This window comes from Nerophis ophidion, linkage group LG20 (assembly GCF_033978795.1).
Source record: "Nerophis ophidion isolate RoL-2023_Sa linkage group LG20, RoL_Noph_v1.0, whole genome shotgun sequence".
Taxonomy (NCBI): domain Eukaryota; kingdom Metazoa; phylum Chordata; class Actinopteri; order Syngnathiformes; family Syngnathidae; genus Nerophis; species Nerophis ophidion.
In genome coordinates this window covers 37,863,672-37,890,086 of record NC_084630.1, presented here as the reverse complement: position 1 = coordinate 37,890,086, position 26,415 = coordinate 37,863,672, and the positions used below count along the sequence as shown (strand labels likewise).

Genomic DNA, 26,415 nt, shown 5'->3' with positions numbered 1-26,415 from the left:
CAGTCCACCTCCCCCACTGTTCCCCCGTGTGCCTTTCAACCTCCTTTTAACTCTGCACTTCTCTTTTGGACTCGTTATCTCTTCTTCTTCTACTTCACGTTAACCTGCTTCTCCTCATTAATTCTACACTTTATTCAAAAGAAGGGACTTCTACATCTTATGATTGTGCGATATTAATGATCTTTGATAGAAACAATATCAATAGCCATGTTCTACAGGTATTATTATCACTGGAGGATGAGGAATCGCTCTTGCATGTGATACAACAGGCATGGCTCCGTACTACTAAATGAGCTCTTTGTAACCATTAATCCTGACTTCATTTTTATTTGTTTAAAAAAAAATAAGAATTAGCACTCATAATTTTATTCTTTTTTTGTTTTTAGGTGCAAGTGTTTTACATAATGTACTCCTGAACCAATCAAATTGAATGTATTATTATATATTGAGTTTGTTTGATTATATTTTTCGGTATGAAAAATACCCAAAAAATTATTATACTTTTCAGTATCATGTAATGTGTTCTTGAATATATTGATATTTATTGAGTAAATTTATTCATCAGTATCAAATGGTTTAAGTCTGTCAAAAAATATATAGAGTTTAAATAAGGATTTTTTTGGGGGGGATGCATTATTTATTGAGTTCATTTAATTATATTATTCAGTATCAAAAATATCATTTTTTTATGTTATGATGTAATGTGCTCCTGAATCAATGTTGCAGATCCATTCTAATATACTGATATTTATTGAGTTAATTTAATTATATTCTTCAGTATCACATTTTTTAAGTCCGTCAAAAAATGTTTAGCGTTTAAATAAGGGTTTTATTATTTTTTTCAGGCAAATGCATTATTATTTACTGAATTAATTTAATTATATTTTTCAGTATCAAAAATATTATTTTTTTTATATTGTATTTTTCAGTATCATCTAATGTGCTCCTGAATCAATGTTGCAGATCCATTTCTAATGTATTGATATTTATTGAGTTAATGTAATTCTATTTTTCTGTATCAAATGGTTTAAATCGGTCAAAAAATCTTTAAAGTTTAAATAAGAATTGTTTTTTTTTTATTTCAGGCAAATGCATTATTATTTATTGAGTTTATTTAATTATATTTTTCAGTATCAAGAATATTATTTTTCATATTATATTTTTCAGTATCACAAAATGTGTTCCTGAATCACTGTTTGCAGATCCATTCTAATGTATTGATATTTATTAAGTTAATTTAATTCTATTTTTCATTATCAAATGGTTTAAGTCGGTCAAAAAATGTTTAGAGTTTAAATAAGGTTTTTCTTATTTCATTTATTTCAGGCAAATTTCAAGCAAATATTTTCTGTTAGAGACTAAAAAAAACAATGTTAAGTTATTCTTTGTTGTAAGTTGATCCATATTTTTGGTTATCTCATTTTGAGAAGAAAACAATGTTATGCAGAGGTGTACTTAGAACAATTTAACAGGCATTTGATATTTGCCTACTTTTAGTCGTGGTGGAGAGTGTGGGGGGGGGGGGGCGTAAGAGAAAATAAGAAGGGACAGGATCTTGAATGTAAAGTAGTGAAAATAACAACATGTGAACATTTTAATCTACATCTCTTTCATAAATAAGGAAATATAAATGATATATATGAATGAAGTAGATCCCCTCCACTTGGTCAGTTGAAAAGTAGCTGGCCTGCAGAGAAAGTGTGGCCCCTCCGATGTAACAGGAAACTAGCAGATAGAAAATTAGGGGTCTGAAGAGAGAATACAATACATACTCTGAGCAACCTCACAGTGACTATACGTCTAAAAAACGGAAAAGAAACAATAATTAATCACATTTGTCAGCATTCATATATATATATATATATATATATATATATATATATATATATATGTGTGTGTGAGGGGTGTAACGGTACACAAATATTTTGGTTCGGTACATACCTCGATTCAAAGGTCACGGTTCGGTTCATTTTCGGTACAGTAAGAAAACAAGATTTTTTTGGTTATTTATTTAACAAATTTGCTAAATCTTTCACCGAAAATATTGTTCTTAGTGTAATATTTGATGTGAAGTAATCGTAAACTTGGATAGGTCAATAATTCATAATAACACTGATTTTGATTCAATATTATGTTTTGAGCAACGACAGTTTGAAAGAAGAAATAACATATATATATATATATATATATATATATATATATATATATATATATATATATATATATATATATATATATATATATATATGAATTCACACACTGATAGCGGGAGCTGCTAGCTATGCAAGGTTAACCCCCACCCATCAGGAGCAAGGGTGAAGTGTCTTGCTCAAGGTCAGAACGGACATGCCGAGGTTGGTAGAAGGTGGGGATTGAACCAAGAACCCTCAGGTTGCTGGCACGGCAACTCTCCCAACCGCTCCACGCCGCCCCCAGTGAGTATATATCTAAAAAACGGAAAAGAAACAATAATTAATCACATTAGTCAGCATACATATGTATATATACACATTTTATATATACACATACATATATACACGTATATGTGTATGTATATGTATGTATAGTCGAGGTTTGTGTGGTTTATTTGTTATACAGTGCTCAATACCGTCGTCATAGAGCGGAATATACGTTAGGTCAGGAAAAAACACATAGGCTATATCATCTCTACAAGCCTGTATCGCAGGTTCCCCTGATTTTTTTAAATCCCCTGACGAGCATTTATATATATATATATATATATATATATATATATATATATATATATATATATATATATATATATATATGCTGACTAATGTGATTAATTAGTATTATTATTTCTTTTCCGTTTTTGTTTTTTATCAATCAATCAATGTTCATTCAAATAGCCTTAAATCGCAAGTGTCTCAAAGGGCTGCACAAGCCACAACGACATATTAACGACATATTTTAGATTTTAGACATATGCTCTCTGGGGACGGCGTGGTGCGGTTGGTAGAGTTGCTGTCCCAGCAAACTGAGGGTTCCAGGTTCGATTCCCACCTTCTACCAACCTAGTCTTGTCCGTTGTGTCCTTGAGCAAGACACTTCACCCTTGCTCCTGATGGGTTGTAGTTAGGGCCTTGCATGGCAGCTCCCGCCATCAGTGTGCGAATGTGGAAGTAGTGTCAAAGCGCTTTGAGTTCCTTGAAGGTAGAAAAGTGCTATACAAGTACAAACCTGTTTATCATTTCTACAGTTGTGATCAAAATTATTCAACCCCCACACAATTTTGGTGTTTTAGTAAGTTGGACATTTATTCCGTATTTTGTTTATAGTCATATCAAATAAAGTGTGTCAAATAGACAAATGCAACTTGAATTACAACATTATATTTTGTAACATACCAAACAGTGTCATTTCTCCTAATATCTCATTGACAAAATTATTTAAACCCTTGAAGATCATAACTCTTAAGAACAGAATTTAAATAAGGTCTTTTCAATCAGGTGTTGAAAACAGCTGTAGATGTGATTAGAATCATAACGAGCAACAATTAAAATGATTGAAAAAGACTGTGACGCTCAGCTTCTTGTCGATGGTCGATGGTGCATTTGCAACATGGTGAAGTCCAGGGAGTGGTCAAAGAAGTCAAGAGAGGAGGTAATCTCTCTTCATAAGAAAGAATATGGATATAAGAAAATAGCAAAGACATTACACATTCCAAGAGACACAGATGGGAGCATAATTCACAAGTTTAAAGCTAAAGGCACAGAGGAAACACTACCTGGGCGTGGTAGAAAGAGGATGCTGTGTGCAACTGCTGTCCGGTATTTGAAGCATACAGTGGTGAAAAACCCCCGGGTAACAGCTGAGGAACTACAACAGGACATTGCAGAGGGGGGAAACGCAGGTTTCGTCCCAGACAATAAGGCGTGCACTACGAGATGAAGGCCTCCATGCCAGAATTCCCAGGCGCACCCCACTTCTGACTACCAGGCACAAGAAAAATAGACTCCAGTATGCCAAAAATCATCTGGACAAACCTCCCAAGGTTTTGGGAAACTGTTCTACGGAGTCATGAGACAAAAGTGGAACTCTTTGGGCCTATGAATCAACGTTATGTCTGGAGGAGAAAAAATGAAGCTTACAAAGAGAAGAACACCTCGCCTACTGTTAAGCATGGTGGGGGGTCAATCATGCTCTGGTGTTGTTTCAGGTACCAGCGCGTTCAAGGCATTATGAATTCTATTTCCTGGCAGGATATATTAGCTGCAAATGTCATGAAGTCAGTGAGGAAGCTGAGGCTTGGGAGACGTTGGACCTTCCAACAGGACAAGGATCCCAAGCATACCTCCAAATCAACATCAGAGTGGTTGCAGAAGAAGGGCTGGAAGACTCTGGAGTGGCCTTCACAGTGGCCAGACCTAAATCCTCTAGAAAAGCTGTGGTGGGACTTGAAGAAGGCAGTTGCAGCACGCAAGCCCAAGAATATGAATGAACTGGAGGCCTTTGCCCAAGAGGAATGGGCTAAAATAGCTGTAGATGCTTGCAAGAAGCTTGTGTCCGCTTATGTATCACCTTTGAAGGATGTCATTACTGCCAAAGGGTGTTCTACTAAGTACTAAAGATGCATGGAACTAGGGGGTTGAATCATTTTGTCAATGACATATTAAGAAAAATGTCCTTTTTTGCTATTTTGTAAAATACAGTGTTACAATTTAAGTTGCATTTGTCTATTTGACACATCTTTATTTGATATGACTATAAACAAAATACGGAATAAATGTCCAACTCGCTAAAACACCAAAGTTGTGTGGGGGTTGAATCATTTTGATCACAACTGTATATACATATTAGTTATAGCAAGAGGTTGCAATATGGATTTTAGGTCGCATCGTATTTTTGATCTACATGAAGTGTTCCTGACAACAGAAAGTTGGCCTTGACCACCACGGGTTTAAGGTGGCCAAGGACTCGGTGTGCAGTTGATTTGGTGGACAGTGACTGGTCACTTCAAGAGGAAAAAGAAGCGTGACAAGTTAGAAAGCCAAGCTGCTGCTGTTTACTTGTCACTCTTAACTGAACCACAGCAGCCTGAAGTGAACCACTTGAAGCGAGGTTCCTAAGTCCGGGGGCTTAAACACAATCCTGGATCTCTGGCTGCTGTCCCTCTCGCTCTTAATGGAACTAATTATACAATTACCCACATGAAGGCCCACACCGCCAACTCTAATTGGCTTAATCAACTTGGTGTTTGTCAGGTCGCGGCCCCTCTCAAAGCTCAGACCGGCTTCTCGTCACCTGACCTGACTTGGGCATGCGTCTCTCTTCTCACCTGCGACGCTAATGCTTTCATGCGCTTAGTCCTGGACCAGCAGCACCAAGTAGAGAGGCTGGAGGACAGCGGCAGGTTCAGGTCAACTTAGGACAGGGGTCGGCAACCCATAGTGTCGTAAGAGCCATATTGGACCAATAATACAAAAAACAGATCTGGTTGGAGCCGCAAAAAGTTAAAAACCTTATGTAAGTGTTTTAATGAAGGCAACACATTAAGTACCGTACTTCCTTGAATTGCCGCCGGGTATATAGTATGCGCCTGTCTAGAATTACTGCCGGGTCAAACTCGTTTTGCAAAATATTATTTTTATTAGCGTATGTCTGGAATTTCCGCCGGGTCAAACTCGTCACGTCACGAGTGACACTTCACCTGTCATCATTTTGAAAATGGAGGAGGCTGATTTCAATCATTTGAAATGGCATAAAGGGAAGAAGATTAAGAGCTATTCAGTAGGATTTAAGGTCCAAGCTATTGAATATGCTAAAAAGAACAGTAAGCAGCTATGTTTTATTAATATACCATAGCTGCGTGTGTCAAATATGAGTCATTAAATGACTCCCGCCTCCTGGTGGTAGAGGGCGCTAGTGATCCTTCTTGCGACTACTCGGCTGCAGAAGAAGTGACAACAAGCAGCAAGAGTGAGCAGCGTTCCTTTATTTTTTCCTCTCGCTTGCACTTTTAACATGGAGGATTACATATCTAAAATAAAACAGTTTTCTAAACTGGACTTTCAATCGAAGCAGGAGGTAATAAAGGAAGATCTCCATCGAGACAGAGACTTTTAAAACTGAAGAAAGATAAGGAAGACTTCTATAAACAAGTTATCCATGCTTTTTATCAGAAGAAGCTGCGCATGGACTTCATTTATAAGTAAAGGTAAGACCATAATAACATTTTTTTTAATTAAATGTGCTTTTCATGATGGTATCCTTACATCACACTCAACTTTATAAGCACAGGCCTAAATTTACTGCATTCCCTTGTTAAGCGCCGGAGTGAGAAGAGGTTTTAAAATAATTAGCGCATGCTTGCCTTTACCGCATGCCTTTGGTAAACGCCGGAGTAAGAAGAGGTTTTAAATTAATTAGCGCCCCGGCGGCAATTCAAGGAAATACGGTAACTCCTGGAAATTACTGGATTAAAACTGCCAAAGATGTGTGTGTTCAAGTGAAAGGAAAGGACAACCTGTCTTCTTCTAATGGATTTATTACAATACTTGCAAGCTGGGTAACATTTGCTGTGGTCTGGAACAACATGATAATGTTTGCTGTGGTCTGGATCAACTTGACACACAATCAGAAATGTTGCCAATATTACATACAGATCAAGTGTCATGAGTAAAGGAAATTTAATATACCTCCAAACGAGGCGTAATGATGCGATATGTACGCACAGCTAGCCTAAATAGCATGTTAGCATGGATTAGCACTCCACACTAATCAATAAGTGTCTGAGATTGGTAGGTCGTGAGTTCAAATCCCGGCCGAGTCATACCAAAGACTATAAAAATGGGACCCGTTAACTTCCCCCCCCCCCCCCCCCCCCTGCTTGGAACTCAGCATCAAGGGTTGGAATTGGGGGCTCAATCACCAAAAATGTTTCCTGGGCGTGGCCACCACTGCTGCTCACTGCTCCCCTCACATACCAGGGTGTGACCAAGGCGATGGGTCAAATGCAGAGGATATTTTGTGTGTGTGTGACTATCATTGGTACTTTAACTTTTAACATCAATAAAGCTCATCCTTCATGCACAATATATAATGTTTGGTGGACAAAATTAAACAACGAAGCACAAAACACGTCTTTCCGTGTCAGCGTCGGACAAAAGTTGTACATGTATACAAACCACGGGGAGTTCAAGGACCACCAAAACGTGTAGGACAAAATGGCGCCGGCCAAATACTGTCATCAAACATTATAAACAATGGGCTTTCTGACAATTAGGAAGTTTTTTGTCGAGTTGTCTTCCTATAGAAACATTATTAAAACTGCAAATATTATTCCCCCATCTTTTTCCATTTTTGAAAAAGCTCCAGGGAGCCACTAGTGCGGCGCTAAAGAGCCGCGGGTTGCTGACCCCCGACTTAGGAGATCCCAAAGCAGCAGACTTGATGTCAAGATTAAAAGAAATAATGGACTTTAAAGATAAATTAACATTATTCCAATCAAATGATGCTTTGAACTGCCACCTATTTCTCTCTACATGTGCAGTAAATACTTAAGTCATGTCTGAGAGAATGTGGACTGTTTTAAGTTAATACTTAAGTCATGTCTGAGAGCATGTGGACTGTTTTAAGTTAATACTTTAGTCATGTCTGAGAGCATGTGGACTGTTTTAAGTTAATACTTAAGTCATGTCTGAGAGCATGTGGACTGTTTTAAGTTAATACTTAAGTCATGTCTGAGAGCATGTGGACTGTTTTAAGTTAATACTTAAGTCACGTCTGAGAGAATGTGGACTATTTTAAGTTAATACTTAAGTCATGTCAGAGAATTTGGACTATTTTAAGTTAATACTTAAGTCATGTCTGAGAGCATGTGGACTGTTTTAAGTTAATACTTTAGTCATGTCTGAGACCATGTGGACTGTTTTAAGTTAATACTTAAGTCATGTCTGAGAGAATGTGGACTATTTTAAGTTAATACTTAAGTCATGTCTGAGAGCATGTGGACTGTTTTAAGTTAATACTTTAGTCATGTCTGAGAGCATGTGGACTGTTTTAAGTTAATACTTTAGTCATGTCTGAGAGAATGTGGACTGTTTTAAGTTAATACTTATGTCTGAGAGAATGGACTGTTTTAAGTTAATACTTTAATCATGTCTGAGAGAATGTGGACTGTTTTAAGTTAATACTTATGTCTGAGAGAATGGACTGTTTTAAGTTAATACTTAAGTCATGTCTGAGAGAATGTGGACTGTTTTAAGTTAATACTTATGTCTGAGAGAATGGACTGTTTTAAGTTAATTCTTAAGTCCTGTCTGAGAGAATGTGGACTGTTTTAAGTTAATACTTTAGTCATGTCTGAGAGCACGTGGACTGTTTTAAGTTAATACTTAAGTCATGTCTGAGAGAATGTGGACTATTTTAAGTTAATACTTAAGTCATGTCTGAGAGCATGTGGACTGTTTTAAGTTAATACTTTAGTCATGTCTGAGACCATGTGGATTGTTTTAAGTTAATACTTAAGTCATGTCTGAGAGAATGTGGACTATTTTAAGTTAATACTTAAGTCATGTCTGAGAGCATGTGGACTGTTTTAAGTTAATACTTTAGTCATGTCTGAGAGCATGTGGACTGTTTTAAGTTAATACTTTAGTCATGTCTGAGAGAATGTGGACTGTTTTAAGTTAATACTTATGTCTGAGAGAATGGACTGTTTTAAGTTAATACTTTAATCATGTCTGAGAGAATGTGGACTGTTTTAAGTTAATACTTATGTCTGAGAGAATGGACTGTTTTAAGTTAATACTTAAGTCATGTCTGAGAGAATGTGGACTGTTTTAAGTTAATACTTATGTCTGAGAGAATGGACTGTTTTAAGTTAATTCTTAAGTCCTGTCTGAGAGAATGTGGACTGTTTTAAGTTAATACTTTAGTCATGTCTGAGAGCATGTGGACTGTTTTAAGTTAATACTTAAGTCATGTCTGAGAGAATGTGGACTATTTTAAGTTAATACTTAAGTCATGTCTGAGAGCATGTGGACTGTTTTAAGTTAATACTTTAGTCGTGTCTGAGAGAATGTGGACTGTTTTAAGTTAATACCTTAGTCATGTCTGAGAGAATGTGGACTGTTTTAAGTTAATACTTTAGTCCTGTCTGGGAGAACGTGGACTGTTTTAAGTTAATACTTATGTCTGAGAGAATGGACTGTTTTAAATGGGAACATTATCAGCAGACCTATGTAAGCGTCAATATATACCTTGATGGTGCAGAAAAAAGACCATCTATTTTTTTAACCGATTTCCGAACTCTAAATGGGTGAACTTTGGCGAATTAAACGCCTTTCTGTTTATCGCGCTGGAGGCGATGACGTCAGAATGTGACGTCGCCGAGGTTACACAGCCGCCATTTTCATTTTCAACACATTGTAAACATTGGGTCTGAGCTCTGTTATTTTCCGTTTTTTCGACTATTTTTGGAACCTTGGGGACATCATGCCTCGTCGGTGTGTTGTCGGAGGGTGTAACAACACTAACAGGGAGGGATTCAAGTTGCACCACTGGTCCGAAGATGCCAAAGTGTCTGCCGCCAGACCCCCATTGAATGTGCCAGTGTGTCTCCACATTTTACCGGCGATGCTAAGGCAGCCATGGCACAGAGTAGTATGGATAACCTGCAGATGCATTTGCAACGATAAAGTCAACTAAATCACAAAAGTGAGTTTGTTGATGTTGACTTATGTGCTAATCAGATATATTTGGTCGTGGCGTGACTGCTAGCTAATCGATGCTAACATGCTACGCGAATCGATGCTAACATGCTATGCTAATCGATGCTAACATGCTATTTACCGGCGGTGCTGAAGCAGACAGGGCACAGAGATGTATGGATAACCTGCAGATGCATTTGCAACGATAGTCAACGAAATCACAAAGGTGAGTTTTGTTGATGTTGACTGCCAGCTAATCGATGCTAACATGCTATGCTAATCGATGCTAACATGCTATTTACCGGCGGTGCTAAAGCAGACATGGAACAGAGATGTATGGATAACCTGCAGATGCATTTGCAACTATATTACGTTTCCTTCCACCCACATTTAATGCGGAAAAAAAACACTTACCAGCCGAAGGATTTAAGTTGCTCCAGTGTCAAAATATGCGAAAGTCCTGATCGTTTGGTCCGCACATTTTACCGGCGATGCTAACGCAGCTATTCAGCCATGCTATGGCTATGAATAGCGTCAATAGCTATTCGCTCAATAGCTTCAGTTTCTTCTTCAATATTTTCATACTCCAACCATCTGTTTCAATACATGCGTAATCTGTTGAATCGCTTAAATCCGAGTTTGAATCCGAGCTAATGTCGCTATATCTTGCCGTGGTATTCCCATTGTTTGTTTACATTGGCAGCACTGTGTGACGTCACAGGGAAATGGCCAGTGTCTTCGCAGAGAGCCGAAAATAATGCACTTTAAAGCTTTTTTCAGGGGTATTCCGAGACCGGTAAAATTTTGAAAAAAACATCAAAAAATATAACAAGCCACTGGGAACTGATTTTTATTGTTTTTAACCCTTTTGAAATTGTGATAATGTTCCCCTTTAAGTTAATACTTAAGTCATGTCTGAGAGAATGTGGACTTTTTTAAATTAATACTTTAGTCATGTCTGAGAGAATGTGGACTGTTTTAAGTTAATACTTATGTCTGAGAGAATGGACTGTTTTAAGTTAATACTTAAGTCCTGTCTGAGAGAATGTGGACTGTTTTAAGTTAATACTTATGTCTGAGAGAATGGACTGTTTTAAGTTAATTCTTAAGTCATGTCTGAGAGAATGTGGACTGTTTTAAGTTAATACTTAAGTCATGTCTGAGAGAATGTGGACTGTTTTAAGTTAATACTTATGTCTGAGAGAATGGACTGTTTTAAGTCAATGCTTTAGTCATGTCTGAGAGAATGTGGACTGTTTTAAGTTAATACTTAAGTCATGTCTGAGAGAATGTGGACTGTTTTAAGTTAATACCTTAGTCGTGTCTGAGAGAACGTGGACTGTTTTAAGTTAATACCTTAGTCGTGTCTGAGGGAATGTGGACTGTTTTAAGTTAATACTTATGTCTGAGAGAATGTGGACTGTTTTAAGTTAATACTTTAGTCATGTCTGAGAGCATGTGGACTGTTTTAAGTTAATACTTTAGTCATGTCTGAGAGAATGTGGACTGTTTTAAGTTAATACTCATGTCTGAGAGAATGTGGACTGTTTTAAGTTAATACTCATGTCTGAGAGAATGTGGACTGTTTTAAGTTAATACTCATGTCTGAGAGAATGTGGACTTTTTTAAATTAATACTTTTGTCATGTCTGAGAGAATGTGGACTGTTTTAAGTTAATACTTATGTCTTAGAGAATGTGGACTGTTTTAAGTTAATACTTATGTCTTAGAGAATGTGGACTGTTTTAAGTTAATACTTATGTCTTAGAGAATGTGGACTGTTTTAAGTTAATACTTATGTCTTAGAGAATGGACTGTTTTAAGTTAATACTTATGTCTTAGAGAATGGACTGTTTTAAGTTAATACTTAAGTCATGTCTGAGAGAATGTGGACTGTTTTAAGTTAATACTTATGTCTTAGAGAATGGACTGTTTTAAGTTAATACTTATGTCTTAGAGAATGGACTGTTTTAAGTTAATACTTAAGTCATGTCTGAGAGAATGTGGACTGTTTTTAAGCACGTTGGAACATGGGCGTGGATACATTTCTAAAAGATGGACACCAATTTCTACACGAGGCAACGGTGAGTCCTGAAGACTAATGTGCAGAAGGTCTTGGATTCAGTATTTAGAGGTTTGTGGTGGTTTGGGATGCATTAGCATAATCCACCTGAGGAAGTAAGAGTTGAAAAAGCTATTTTGGACCCAAAATACAAAAAACACATCCGTCCTACACAAACCAGATTATAATCTCAAAATTTTCCATTTTCATACATTTTTGAAAAGGCTCCAGGGAGCCACGAGGACGGCACTAAAGAGCCGCATGCGGGTCGCCGACCCCCGCTCCATTCCATGCGTAACAGCAACATTTGCATTTCAAAATGTGAGAGATTTCCCAGGAAATTGAGCGATGTTGATGGTTTCTTCAGGTCTTTTCTCACCTTCATGTCTCTCTCGCTGTCGATTTGACCAGAGGCCGTTTATCGAGGGTTGCCGTGGCGATCTGTGTTGCTCCACCGCCAATGAGCATGGCGGCTTTGAAGTTTAACAAATGGCGCTCACTTTAGCTGCCGGGAGTATTTTAAGGATGCTGGCGAAACAATGTTACACAGCAACGTGACCCAGGTATACTCTCTCTCTCTCTATGTGTGTGTGTGTGTGTGTGTGTGTGTGTGTGCGCGCGTGTGTGTGTGTGTTCAGACCCTGACAAGGACGACGGGGAACCAGGAAACGGGATCGCCCAGTGGAGACTAAACGAGCAGCTCTACCCGTGTCCCATCTGTGGCAAAGTGTTCGGCAGACAACAGACGCTTTCTCGACACCTGTCCCTGCACACAGGTGAGTCAAAACATCCTGGCTTGAAGAGACTGGATCTCCCTTCCTTTAAAGAGATTACCACTCCGATTAGTCTCACTGGACTGTCTCATTACCGCGTCCGAGGGATACGTCACACGCACACATGCCATTATTTTCCCTTCCAAACTGTCCCTTCTTGTGTTCTGATCCCACACCACCTCCATTGATCCACCGCGTCACAGAAAGTTGGCCGGAGCCCAATTAAAAGCCCCAAGGAAAATGAAGGCTTCCTATCTGGGGAGGTGAGGGACAGAATCACAGAGAGCACAAATGGAGACTCGTGTAACAAAATGCCCCCGACACAATTGGACATGCTCGTGCACACACACACACACACACACACGCACACACACACACACACCTTCTGAGAGTGTTGGCTGTGAACAGCTTGGCCACACCACAGAGAGCAGAAGCGCGGGGGCATATGTCACTGTGATGGTCTTTTTGCTTTCCCCGGCGACATAAAGGTTGCATGGCTTCATGTCCTTGGGGCAAATAAATGAATGTGTGTGTGTGTGTGTGTGTGTGTGTGTGTGTGTGTGTGTGTGTGTGTGTGTGTGTGTGTGTGTGTGTGTGTGTGTGTGTGTGTGTGTGTGTGTGTGTGTGTGTGCGTGGTATTTATACCCTTCTTGAGATGTCAACAAGGAAAAGTATCTTCCATATGAGGAGGTGTGAACAAGTAAATCATGGTCCCAATAACATTGCCTGTTTCATTAATTATTAAAATTATTATAACATTGCAAAAATGTTACTTTTTTCTATTTTTATTTTGACTTGTGTTGAGTAAAATTACGACTTTTTCTTTTAATACTAGTGGTAGGCAATTTTTCAGAGGTCTCAAGAAGGTAACGAATACAAGAAAGTGTGTGTGTTCTTGCATTTTTATTAGGGGTGGGCAAATGAATGCGTTAATTACGCGTTAACTCATCAATCTATTAACGCCGACAATTATTTTATCGCACATTTGTGTATGTTGTTTACATGCTTTTATTTTGTTAACGCCTTTTCTTAACAAGATGGCGTCGCCCGGAAAAGCTTCGGCGTCGAGGGGCTCTTGGTAAAGATGGAACATTTGGCAAAAATACCGGACAATTCTGCAAATTTCATGGCTTTCTGGCGGGATCACTTACGACCGCCAGACAATTCTGAATGTGGATAGATCGGGCCGTTTTGGACTGAATGACGCATGCTTGCTAGACCGGCTAGCTAGCATGGGAATACTTTGCCGGCTACATCCAGCGGCCTGTGAAGCAGCGGAGTATATGTGTTGTCTGTCTATTTATGAATAATGCAGACCAGGAGTGTTGGCTGAGTTCTTAACGTTTGCTTTCAGAGCGTGCATATCACAACATACAAGATGTCGTCATGGCGACACAACCTATACCGGGCTACCGCGCATACTCGCCACTCCTGTTGCATGCTGGGTAGGGTAGTTCTTTTTTTTCCCTGGCTCATAACATCACAATATAGTACCATGTATATGCGTTCAGTTTATCAAAGCACCAAGCAAACAATCGGAAAATTCCCATCACATCAATTCCTAGATATGGTCATAATTATTTTAAGTGCACTACGCAGAATAAACACAACATTATTAATATTGCTACTATGGATAATTTGATCAAAAATTCCCTAAAACAGCCCACTACCTATAATATAAGTTTTTTAAACATAAGATCCCTGATAAAAAAAAAAATGTTTCTGCTGTTACCTCAGAAATTGCCTGTTCAGATGTTATGATTGTGGCTCAGATATTTGTATGTAGATTATATTTATTTTCCATAACAAACAGGATAACTTAAATACCCTGGCAGTGACAATAAGCTTAAATGTGTGTATTTACATTTTTGGAGTTGATTTTCATAAAATATGCTATTTAACTGCTATTGTTTAACAAGGACTGATTTAAATTGTGTTTGCACAACAAATGTTTTGGCGCTTTTGTTCATGTGGGAGAATATTCCAATAAAGGTGCACTACACACTACTTTTGAATTCATTATTGGGCTTTGGGTATACAATGCAGTTAATCGCGATTAATCGGGGAGACAGTGCGATTAACTTCGATTAAAAATTGTAATCGTTGCCCAGCCCTAATTTTTACCCTAACCAGGAAAAGTATCTTCCATATGAGGAGGTGTGAAGAAGTGGTTCCAATAACTTTGCATGTAATAGAGAATGTCTCATTTGCACCCCTGCTGGTGACATCTATCAAAATGAAGGTGGTCCCAAAAAGGAGGCATTTTTCAAATTGACTGTGTCGGCTTTAAAAGGGCTCCCCCTCTGGTCAACATATGAAATAACAAGTGTGTGTAAGAAATTGAAATGCGCCCCCTTGGACCAAAATTCTTATTTTTTTAAATAAATAAATATGTATAATGAGACATACTGTAATAACTTGAAGTAATGAAGATTAAAAACCAATTACAAACAAACAAAATGAAGTAAAAGCAGTCTTTTTTCTCACAGTGTTGACTATTTTCTTATAAAATTAGGAACAATTTTTCATATCCGTTCTGCTCTTGCAATATTTTCTTGTAAAATTATGACCTTAATGCAAAATATTGACATTTGTCATAAAAATTCTGATTTTTCACGATATTGCCAATTTTCGGGTTGTTCTTGTAAAATAGTGCATTTTTTTGAGTGAAATAATGACTTATCATAATTTTGCCAAATAAAATTCCAATTATTATTATAATATTGCAAAAATGTTAAAGTTTTCTTGTAAAATTTTCACTTGCGTTGAGTAAAATTGCGACTTTTATTTCAATACTAGAGGTAGGCATTTTTCGGAGGTCTCAAGAAAGTAACAAGTTCAAGTTAAAGTAGCAATGATTGTCACACACACACTAGATGTGGCAAAATTACCCTCCGCATTTGACCCTTCACCCTTGATCACCCCCTGGGAGGTGAGGGGAGCAGTGAGCAGCAGCGGTGACCGCGCCCGGGAATCATTTTTGCATTTTTGGTGATTTAACCCCCAATTCCAAGCCTTGATGCTGAGTGCCAAGCAGGGAGGTAATGGCTCCCATTTTTATAGTCTTTGGTATGACTCGGCTGGGGTTTGAATTCACAACCTACCCATCTCAGGGCGGACACTCTAACCACTAGTCCTCCAAGTGCGTGCGTGCGTGTGACAAAGCCATGATGTGCTGCTACGTTTATATTCTTGGAATCCAGGTTTCAGTTCCACGTTCTTGATTTCATTCTGAATGAAAATAATTGTCTCCACTTTAATACGAGTTATGAAATAAAAAGTAGCTGTCTTCAAATAGAACATAGGGGAATATAAAATACAAAACAGTATATTTTCCACTAGAAAAACCTCTCCATGTTTTTACATGTTCAATTAAGCTTTTCTTCCTGTCACTCCCACACACATGGTGTGGCCCTGGGAGGTGAGGGGAGCAGTGAGCAGCAGCGGTGGCCGCGCTCGGGATTAATTTTGGATGATTTAACCCCCAATTCCAAGCAGGGAGGTAATGGCTCCCTTTTTTATAGTCTTTGGTATGACTCGGCTGGGGTTTGAACTCACAACTTACCCATCTCAGGGCGGACACTCTAACCACTATTCCTCCAAGTGCGTGCGTGCGTGCCACAAAGCCATGATGTGCTGCTACGTTTATATTCTTGGAATCCAGGTTTCAGTTCCACGTTCTTGATTTCATTCTGAATGAAAATAATTGTCTCCACTTTAATACGAGTTATGAAATAAAAAGTAGCTGTCTTCAAATAGAACATAGGGGAATATAAAATACAAAACAGTATATTTTCCACTAGAAAAACCTCTCCAGGTTTTTACATGTTCAATTAAGCTTTTCTTCCTGTCACTCCCACACACATGGTGTGGCCCTGGGAGGTAAGGGGAGCAGTGAGCAGCAGCGGTGGCCGCGCCCGGGAATCAATCAATCAATCAATGTTTACTTATATAGCCCTAAATCACTAGTGTCTCAAAGGGCTGCACAAACCACCACGACATCCTCGGTAGGCCCACATAAGGGCAAGGAAAACTCACACCCAGTGGGACATCGGTGACAATGATGACTATGAGAACCTTGGAGAGGAGGAAAGCAATGGATGTCGAGCGGGTCTAACATGATACTGTGAAAGTTCAATCCACAATGGATCCAACACAGTCGCGAGAGTCCAGTCCAAAGCGGATCCAACACAGCAGCGAGAGTCCCGTTCACAGCGGAGCCAGCAGGAAACCATCCCAAGCGGAGGCGGATCAGCAGCGCAGAGATGTCCCCAGCCGATACACAGGCGAGCAGTACATGGCCACCGGATCGGACCGGACCCCCTCCACAAGGGAGAGTGGGACATGGAAGAAAAAGAAAAGAAACGGCAGATCAACTGGTCTAAAAAGGGAGTCTATTTAAAGGCTAGAGTATACAAATGAGTTTTAAGGTGAGACTTAAATGCTTCTACTGAGGTGGCATCTCGAACTGTTACCGGGAGGGCATTCCAGAGTACTGGAGCCCGAACGGAAAACACTCTATAGCCCGCAGACTTTTTTAGGGCTTTGGGAATCACTAACAAGCCAGAGTCCTTTGAACGCAGATTTCTTGCTGGGACATATGATACAATACAATCGGCAAGATAGGATGGAGCTAGAAGGGAGGTTTTTGGGGTTGGTGCACTAATTGTAAGTCTATCTTGTGTTTTTTTATGTTGATTTAAATAAAAATAAAAAATGATTCTGCGGCCCGCTACCAATCGAGCCCGGTGGTTGGGGACCACTGATTTAGATGGCGCTGCGCTAAAGGGAATGTCAACAAAACAGTCAGGTCAGTCAAAGTATATTAATAGATTACAAACCAGCGTTCTGACAGTCGGATAGTCGAACCTCGGATTCAGGAGGAACAGTGTGGTTTTCGTCCTGGTGGTGGAACTGTGGACCAGCTCTATACACTGGGCAGGGTTCTTGAGGGTGCATGGGAGTTTGCCCAACCAGTCTACATGTGCTTTGTGGACTTGGAGAAGGCATTCGACCGTGTCCCTCGGGAAGTCCTGTGGGGAGTGCTCAGAGAGTATGGGGTATCGGACTGTCTGATAGTGGCGGTCCGCTCCCTGTATGATCAGTGCCAGAGCTTGGTCCGCATTGCCGGCAGTAAGTCGAACACATTTCCAGTGAGGGTTGGACTCCGCCAAGGCTGTCCTTTGTCACCCATTCTGTTCATAACTTTTATGGACAGAATTTCTAGGCGCAGTCAAGGCGTTGAGGGGTTCCGGTTTGGTAACCGCAGGATTAGGTCTCTGCTTTTTGCAGATGATGTGGTCCTGATGGCTTCATCTGACCGGGATCTTCAGTTCTTGCTGGATCGGTTCGCAGCCGAGTGTGAAGCGACCGGAATGAGAATCAGCACCTCCAAGTCCGAGTCCATGGTTCTCGCCCGGAAAAGGGTGGAGTGCCATCTCCGGGTTGGGGAGGAGACCCTGCCCCAAGTGGAGGAGTTCAAGTACCTAGGAGTCTTGTTCACGAGTGGGGGAAGAGTGGATCGTGAGATCGACAGGCGGGTCGGTGCGGCGTCTTCAGTAATGCGGACGTTGTACCGATCCGTTGTGGTGAAGAAGGAGCTGAGCCGGAAGGCAAAGCTCTCAATTTACCGGTCGATCTACGTTCCCATCCTCACCTATGGTCATGAGCTTTGGGTCATGACCGAAAGGATAAGATCACGGGTACAAGCGGCCCAAATGAGTTTCCTCCGCCGTGTGGCGGGTCTCTCCCTTAGAGATAGGGTGAGAAGCTCTGTCATCCGGGAGGGACTCAAAGTAAAGCCGCTGCTCCTTCACATCGAGAGGAGCCAGATGAGGTGGTTCGGGCATCTGGTCAGGATGCCACCCGAACGCCTCTCTAGGGAGGTGTTTAGGGCACGTCCAACCGGTAGGAGGCCACGGAGAAGACCCAGGACACGTTGGGAAGACTATGTCTCCCGGCTGGCCTGGGAACGCCTCGGGATCCCCCGGGAAGAGCTAGACGAAGTGGCTGGGGAGAGGGAAGTCTGGGTTTCCCTGCTTAGGCTGTTGCCCCCGCGACCCGACCTCGGATAAGCGGAAGATGATGGATGGATGGATGGACGTTCTGACAACTCCGTTCACTCCCAAAATGAATAAACAACTGTTGTATTATTTTCCCCGATTCAATAAACACGTAAAAACTGGCTGATACTGTTACGGTAAATCAAAAGTTAATGCAATCACAATATAGTAACACTGGAAATAGTGCAAAGCAATAATATATCAATAACTCAACATTGCTCAAAGGATAATGTCACACAACACACAAAATAAACATGTAAAGCTCACTTTATGAAGTTATTCCTCATCCACCAATCCCTCAAATTCTTCTTCTTCAGTGTTGGAATCAAACAGTTGGGCGTAGTCCTCTTTATTTGTGTGTGATTTGTGAATTATATTTATATAGCGCTTTTCTCAAGTGACTCAAAGCGCTTTACATAGTGAAACCCAATATCTAAGTCACATTTAAACCAGTGTGGGTGGCACTGGGAGCAGGGGGGTAAAGTGTCTTGCCCAAGGACACAACGGCAGTAACTAGGACGGCTCAAGCGGGAATCGAACCTGCAACTCTCAAGTTGCTGGCACGGCCACTCTACCAACCGAGCTATGCCGCCCCTGGAGTCAGTGTCGCTGCTGTTAATGTTCAGTTCTATCACTGCTGCTCTATTCCCGTCTTCTACTGTGTGACTGATGGCCTTGACTTTAAACTCTGCGTCGTAAGCGTGTCTCTTAACGGGAGACATTTTGGTCTCTTTACATAAACACACAGAAACGACACGCCTCCCGCAGTCATATTTCCCAGCATGCACCACGCGCTTCTTCTTCTACGGGGGATAAGGAAGTCGGCGACTGCTTACCGTAGTTGCGAGACCTGTTGTGGCTCAATATTGGTCCATATGTGCACTTAAGATGTGACTTTAAGGTTTTACTACTTACGTATAAAATACTACACGGTCTAGCTCCATCCTATCTTGCCGATTGTATTGTACCGTATGTCCCGGCAAGAAATCTGCCTTCAAAAGACTCCGGCTTATTAGTGATTCCTAGAGCTCAAAAAAAAGTCTGCGGGCTATAGAGCGTTTTCCGTTCGGGCTCCAGTACTCTGGAATGCCCTATCGGTAACAGTTCGAGATGCCACCTCAGTAGAAGCATTTAAGTCTCATCTTAAAACTCATCTGTATACTCTAGCCTTTAAATAGACCTCCTTTTTAGACCAGTTGATCTGCCGCTTCTTTTCTTTCTCCTATGTCCCCCCCTCCCTTGTGGAGGGGGTCCGGTCCGATGACCCTGGATGAAGTACTGACTGTCCAGAGTCAAGACCCAGGATGGACCGCTCGTCGGGACCCAGGATGGACCGCTTGCCTGTATCGGTTGGGGACATCTCTACGCTGCTGAATCCGCTTGAGATGGTTTCCTGTGGACGGGACTCTCACTGCTGTCTTGGAGCCACTATGGATTGAACTTTCACAGTATCATGTTAGACCCGCTCGACATCCATTGCTTTCGGTCCCCTACAGGGGGGGGGGTTGCCCACATCTGAGGTCCTCTCCAAGGTTTCTCATAGTCAGCATTGTCACTGGCGTCCCACTGGATGTGAATTCTCCCTGCCCACTGGGTGTGAGTTTTCCTTGCCCTTTTGTGGGTTCTTCCGAGGATGTTGTAGTCGTAATAATTTGTGCAGTCCTTTGAGATATTTGTGATTTGGGGCTATATAAATAAACATTGATTGATTGATGTAAGGTGCACTGGATTATAAGGCGCACTGTCGGCTTTTGAGAAAATTTGAGGTTTTTAGGTGCGCCTTATAGTGCGGAAAATGCGGTAACCTGCTGTGTTGTGTGTGGCAGAAGAGAGGAAGTACAAGTGCCACCTGTGTCCGTACGCCGCCAAGTGCAGAGCCAACCTCAATCAGCACCTCACCATCCACTCTGTCAAGCTGGTCAGCACGGACGCCGAGCACATGGTCAGCGCCGCCGCCGACGCCGCAGAGCGCAAGAACTGCGCCTACTACTACAGGTGGGTGTGTTCACACAGGTGGAGCTGAGCAAACACAATGTGGTGCGATGGTTCCTTTATTGCAGCCATCAGATGGAATACATGACTTGCAACTGGAGATATTCTGGAACCTTCTCTTGGTATCATGTTGATGATTATGGCTGATGGAAACCTTCAATTAAACTAGGCCATGAACATGAAATAATAAATAGAGTTGACATATTAGTTTCACATTAGAAGTTCTCCTGCTGACATGTTTACACTTCCACCTGTACAAAGCTCATTCCTCTAAATGTCTTCCAAATTAAAAATAACTTTTTTCTCCTAGCAAATTATGTAAACATAAATGATCTGTTCCAAGGTGAAACTGGTTGGCAACATGGCTCGGTTGCTTGAGCAGCCATGCCAGCCCTTTTTAGAGTTCAAGGTTCGATTCCCGCTACTGCTAGCTTAGTCACAGCCACCGGGCAAGACACTTTACCCACCGGCTCCCAATGCCCACCCACGCCGGTTTAAATGTAACCTGAAAAGGTAGATAAAGTCACAAAGTGAAAAAGCGCTATAGAAATATAATTCACTTCCCAAATATAGATATCATTTATACTTCTGTGAGAAGTTAACACCCGTTAAAGTGAAACAAATCCCATAAAAAGGGAAAGGAAAGTCAATCCTGGAACATTTAGATGAATTTCTAAAGCTTGGGTTTGTTCCATTTGAATATTTCTAAGTGGGGAAAATGAAAGGACAAAAAAATAAATAGATCATTTAAGAAATAAGATATATTTTGCTCCCTTTCTAGCGTCTTAATAGAGAGTCTGTGCTGGCAGCAAACACAGGAGGACGCCATCTGGGCCATTTGGAATCATTTTAATACAAGATCTTGCCTGTCTTTTGACTCTAAACCAACAATAGTTGTCTCAATTGTACCAACTGACTTGTGAGGGCAGGAATATAGATGTTATGTGCAGGAATATAGATGTTATGTGCAGGAATATAGATGTTATGTGCAGGAATATAGATGTTATGTGCAGGAATATAGATGTTATGTGCAGGAATATAGATGTTGTGCAGGAATATAGATGTTATGTGCAGGAATATAGATGTTATGTGCAGGAATATAGATGTTATGTGCAGGAATATAGATGTTGTGCAGGAATATAGATGTTATGTGCAGGAATATAGATGTTATGTGCAGGAATATAGATGTTATGTGCAGGAATATAGATGTCATGTGCAGGAATATAGATGTCATATGCAGGAATATAGATGTCATGTGCAGGAATATAGATGTCATGTGCAGGAATATAGATGTTATGTGCAGGAATATAGATGTTATGTGCAGGAATATATATGTTATGTGCAGGAATATAGATGTTATGTGCAGGAATATAGATGTTATGTGCAGGAATATATATGTTATGTGCAGGAATATAGCTGTCATGTGCAGGAATATAGATGTCATGTGCAGGAATATAGATGTTATGTGCAGGAATATAGATGTTATGTGCAGGAATATAGATGTCATGTGCAGGAATATAGATGTTATGTGCAGGAATATAGATGTTATGTGCAGGAATATAGATGTTATGTGCAGGAATATAGATGTTATGTGCAGGAATATAGATGTTATGTGCAGGAATATAGATGTCATGTGCAGGAATATAGATGTTATGTGCAGGAATATAGATGTTATGTGCAGGAATATAGATGTTATGTGCAGGAATATAGATGTTATGTGCAGGAATATAGATGTTATGTGCAGGAATATAGATGTTATGTGCAGGAATATAGATGTTATGTGCAGGAATATAGATGTCATGTGCAGGAATATAGATGTTATGTGCAGGAATATAGATGTTATGTGCAGGAATATAGATGTTATGTGCAGGAATATAGATGTTATGTGCAGGAATATAGATGTCATGTGCAGGAATATAGATGTTATGTGCAGGAATATAGATGTTATGTGCAGGAATATAGATGTTATGTGCAGGAATATAGATGTTATGTGCGCACCTGTGCTACCAAGACTGAGAGCACACAGCCTGAAGACTTTGCCAGCTAGACTTCAGGCCCCACTTCCTGTTGTGTACTGCACTTCCTGTTGTTCGCCCATGTGGAAACAACATGAATACAATAAAATAACATGAATACAATAAAATAACATATAATAAAATAACATGAACACAATAGAATAACATGAACACAAGAAAATAAAATGACTATAATAAAATAACATGAATACAGTAAAATAAATAATAAATCAACATGAATACAATACAATAACATGACTATAATAAAATAACATGGATACAATAAAATAAAATAAACACAGTAAAATATAATGAACACAATCAAATAATATGAATACAATCAAATTACATTAACACAATGAAATAACATGAACACAGTAAAATGTAATGAACACAATCAAATAACATGAACACAATAAAATAACATGAACACAATAAAATAACATGAACACAATACAATAACGTGAGTACAATAAAATAATATATAATAAAATAACATGAATACAATAAAATTACATGAATAAAATAAAATAATACGAATACAATAAAATAACATGAATGTAATAACATGGATACAATAAAATAACATGACTACAATATAATAAGATGAATACAATAAAATACATTAATAGTATAAAATAACATGGACACAATAAAATAACATGAATTCAAGAAAATAACATGGACACAATAAAATAACATGAATTCAAGAAAATAACATGAAAATAATAAAATAACATGAATAAAATAAATAACATGAAGACAGTAAAATAACATGAATACAATAAGATAACATGAATATAATAAGATAACATAAATATAATAAGATGTGAAGTGAATTAGTGAAGTGAATTATATTTATATAGCGCTTTTCTCAAGTGACTCAAAGCGCTTTACATAGTGACACCCAATATCTAAGTTACATTTAAAGCAGTGTGGGTGGCACTGGGAGCAGGTGGGTAAAGTGTCTTGCCCAAGGACACAACGACAGTAACCAGGATAGCACAAGCGAGAATCGAACCTGCAACCCTCAAGTTGCTGGCACGGCCACTCTACCAACCGAGCTAACCCGATAACATGAATACAATAAAATAAGATGAATACAACAAGATAAGATGAATACAGTACATAACATGAATACAGTAGATAAGATGAACACAACAAGATAAGATGGATGTAATGTGCATGGGTGTGGGCTGGCATGTCTCCCTGGCATGTCTCCTGACTGTGGACCGTGTCTCCCTGGCATGTCTCCTGACTGTGGACCGTGTCTCCCTGACATGTCTCCTGACTGTGGACCGTGTCTCCCTGGCATGTCTCCTGACTGTGGACCGTGTCTCCCTGGCATGTCTCCTGACTGTGGCCCGTGTCTCCCTGACATGTCTCCTGACTGTGGACCGTGTCTCCCCGACATGTCTCCTGACTGTGGACCGTGTCTCCCCGACATGTCTCCTGACTGTGGACCGTGTCTCCCCGGCATGTCTCCTGACTGTGGACCGTGTCTCCCTTTCATGTCTCCTGACTGTGGACCGTGTCTCCCTTTCATGTCTCCTGACTGTGGACCGTGTCTCCCTGGCATGTCTCCTGACTGTGGACCGTGTCTCCCTGGCATGTCTCCTGACTGTGGACCGTGTCTCCCTGGCATGTCTCCTGACTGTGGACCGTGTCTCCCTGGCATGTCTCCTGACTGTGGGCCGTGTCTCCCTGCAGCTGCCACGTGTGTGGCTTCCAGACGGAGCTCAACGCCCAGTTTGTGGCCCACATGTCTCTCCATGTGGACAAGGAGCAGTGGATGTTCTCACTCTGCTGCAGCATCTGCGACTACGTGTGCATGGAGGAGGGCGACATGAAGAACCACATAAGCACCGGACACTCAGGTACCAACAAAAGTACACTTGGCTGTACTTTAGAGTAGTCAATGTGAAGCTTGTCTAGCAGTGTGGATCATTGAATAGAGCAGAGCTGCACCAGTTGTTGCTGGAATGATGGATGTTGGACTGATGGTGCTCTGCGGGCGCTCCATTGTGTTCAGGTGTGGAGGACACATGCAAACCCTGTTTCCATATGAGTTGGGAAAATGTAAATATAAACAGAATACAATGATTTGCAAATCCTTTTCAAGCCATATTCAGTTGAATATGCTACAAAGACAACATATTTGATGTTCAAACTCATAAACTTTTTTTTTTTGCAAATAATCATTAACTTTAGAATTTGATGCCAGCAACACGTGACAAAGAAGTTGGGAAAGGTGGCAATAAATACTGATAAAGTCGAGGAATGCTCATCAAACACTTATTTGGAACATCCCACAGGTGTGCAGGCTAATTGGGAACAGGTGGGTGCCATGATTGGCTATAAAAACAGCTTCCCAAAAAATGTTCAGTCTTTCACAAGAAAGGATGGGGCGAGGTACACCCCTTTGTCCACAACTGCGTGAGCAAATAGTCAAACAGTTTAAGAACAACATTTCTCAAAGTGCAATTGCAAGAAATTTAGGGATTTCAACCTCTACGCTCCATAATATCATCAAAAGGTTCAGAGAGTCTGGAGAAATCCCTCCACGTAAGCGGCATGGCCGGAAACCAACATTGAATGACCGTGACTTTCCATCCCTCGGACGGCACTGTATCAAAAACCGACATCAATCTCTAAAGGATATCACCACATGGGCTCAGGAACACTTCAGAAAACCACTGTCACTAAATACAGTTGGTCGCTACATCTGTAAGTGCAAGTTAAAGCTCTACTATGCAAAGCGAAAGCCATTCATCAACAACATCCACAAACGCCGCCGGCTTCTCTGGGCCCGAGGTCATCTGAGATGGACTGATGCAAAGTGGAAAAGTGTTCTGTGGTTTGACGAGTCCACATTTCAAATTGTTTTTGGAAATATTCGACATGGTGTCATCCGGACCAAAGGGGAAGCGAACCATCCAGACTGTTATCGACGCAAAGTTGAAAAGCCAGCATGTGTGATGGTATGGGGGTGCATTAGTGCCCAAGGCATGGGTAACTTACACATGTGTGAAGGCACCATTAATGCTGAAAGGTACATACAGCTTTTGGAACAACACAAGCTGCCATCTAAGCGCCGTCTTTTCCATGGACGCCCCTGCTTATTTCAGCAAGACAATGCCAAGCCACATTCAGCACGTGTTACAACAGCGTGGCTTCCTAAAAAAAAGAGTGCGTCTACTTTCCTGGCCCGTCTGCAGTCCAGACCTGTCTCCCATGGAAAATGTGTGGCGCATTATGAAGCGTAAAATAGGACAGCGGAGACCCCGGACAGTTGGACTGAAGCTCTACATAAAACAAGAATGGGAAAGAATTCCACTTTCAAAGCTTCAACAATTAGTTTCCTCAGTTCCCAAACGTTTATTGAGTGTTGTTAAAAGAAAAGGTGATGTAACACAGTGGTGAACATGCCCTTTCCCAACTACTTTGGCACGTGTTGCAGCCATGAAATTCTGAGTCAATTATTTGCAAAAAAAAAATAAAGTTTATGAGTTTGAACATCAAATATGTTGTCTTTGTAGCATATTCAACTGAATATGGGTTGAAAAGGATTTGCAAATCATTGTAGTCCGTTTATATTTACATTTAACACAATTTACCAACTCATATGGGTTTGTACTTTAACAAGCGCAGCCCCCCAGTGCATGCTGCACCCATGCTTGATGCTTCCATTACACAATCACATTATGTCGCTAGAGTGGAACCTTGATTTATGATTTTATTTTGCTTCTTGAACATGCTTCGGCAGGTGAAAAGTTTGTATAGTGAAGCATAACCTGGGCCGATATTCAATAAGTCAATTAACACAGTGGTCCCCAAC

General features: G+C 40.4%; 1 protein-coding gene and 1 long non-coding RNA gene across 3 annotated transcripts in view; both read left to right on the top strand.

The window, feature by feature from the left end:
• Positions 1-26,415, top strand: part of LOC133539116 (uncharacterized) — a 1,110,877-nt gene that overhangs the window by 426,507 nt on the left and 657,955 nt on the right. The gene's annotated exons all lie outside the window — the stretch shown is intronic.
• The window catches only part of LOC133539112 (zinc finger protein 827-like), a 64,396-nt gene that overhangs the window by 14,100 nt on the left and 23,881 nt on the right, over positions 1-26,415 (top strand). For both annotated transcript variants that reach the window (XR_009803187.1, XM_061881200.1), the window contains exons 4-6: positions 12,374-12,511; positions 20,397-20,565; positions 24,288-24,454. Coding sequence is in view for 1 of the 2 variants with exons in the window: in XM_061881200.1 (XP_061737184.1) it covers positions 12,374-12,511; positions 20,397-20,565; positions 24,288-24,454 (474 nt within the window). In the remaining variant the exon portion in view is untranslated. The remainder of the gene's footprint in view (positions 1-12,373; positions 12,512-20,396; positions 20,566-24,287; positions 24,455-26,415) is intronic.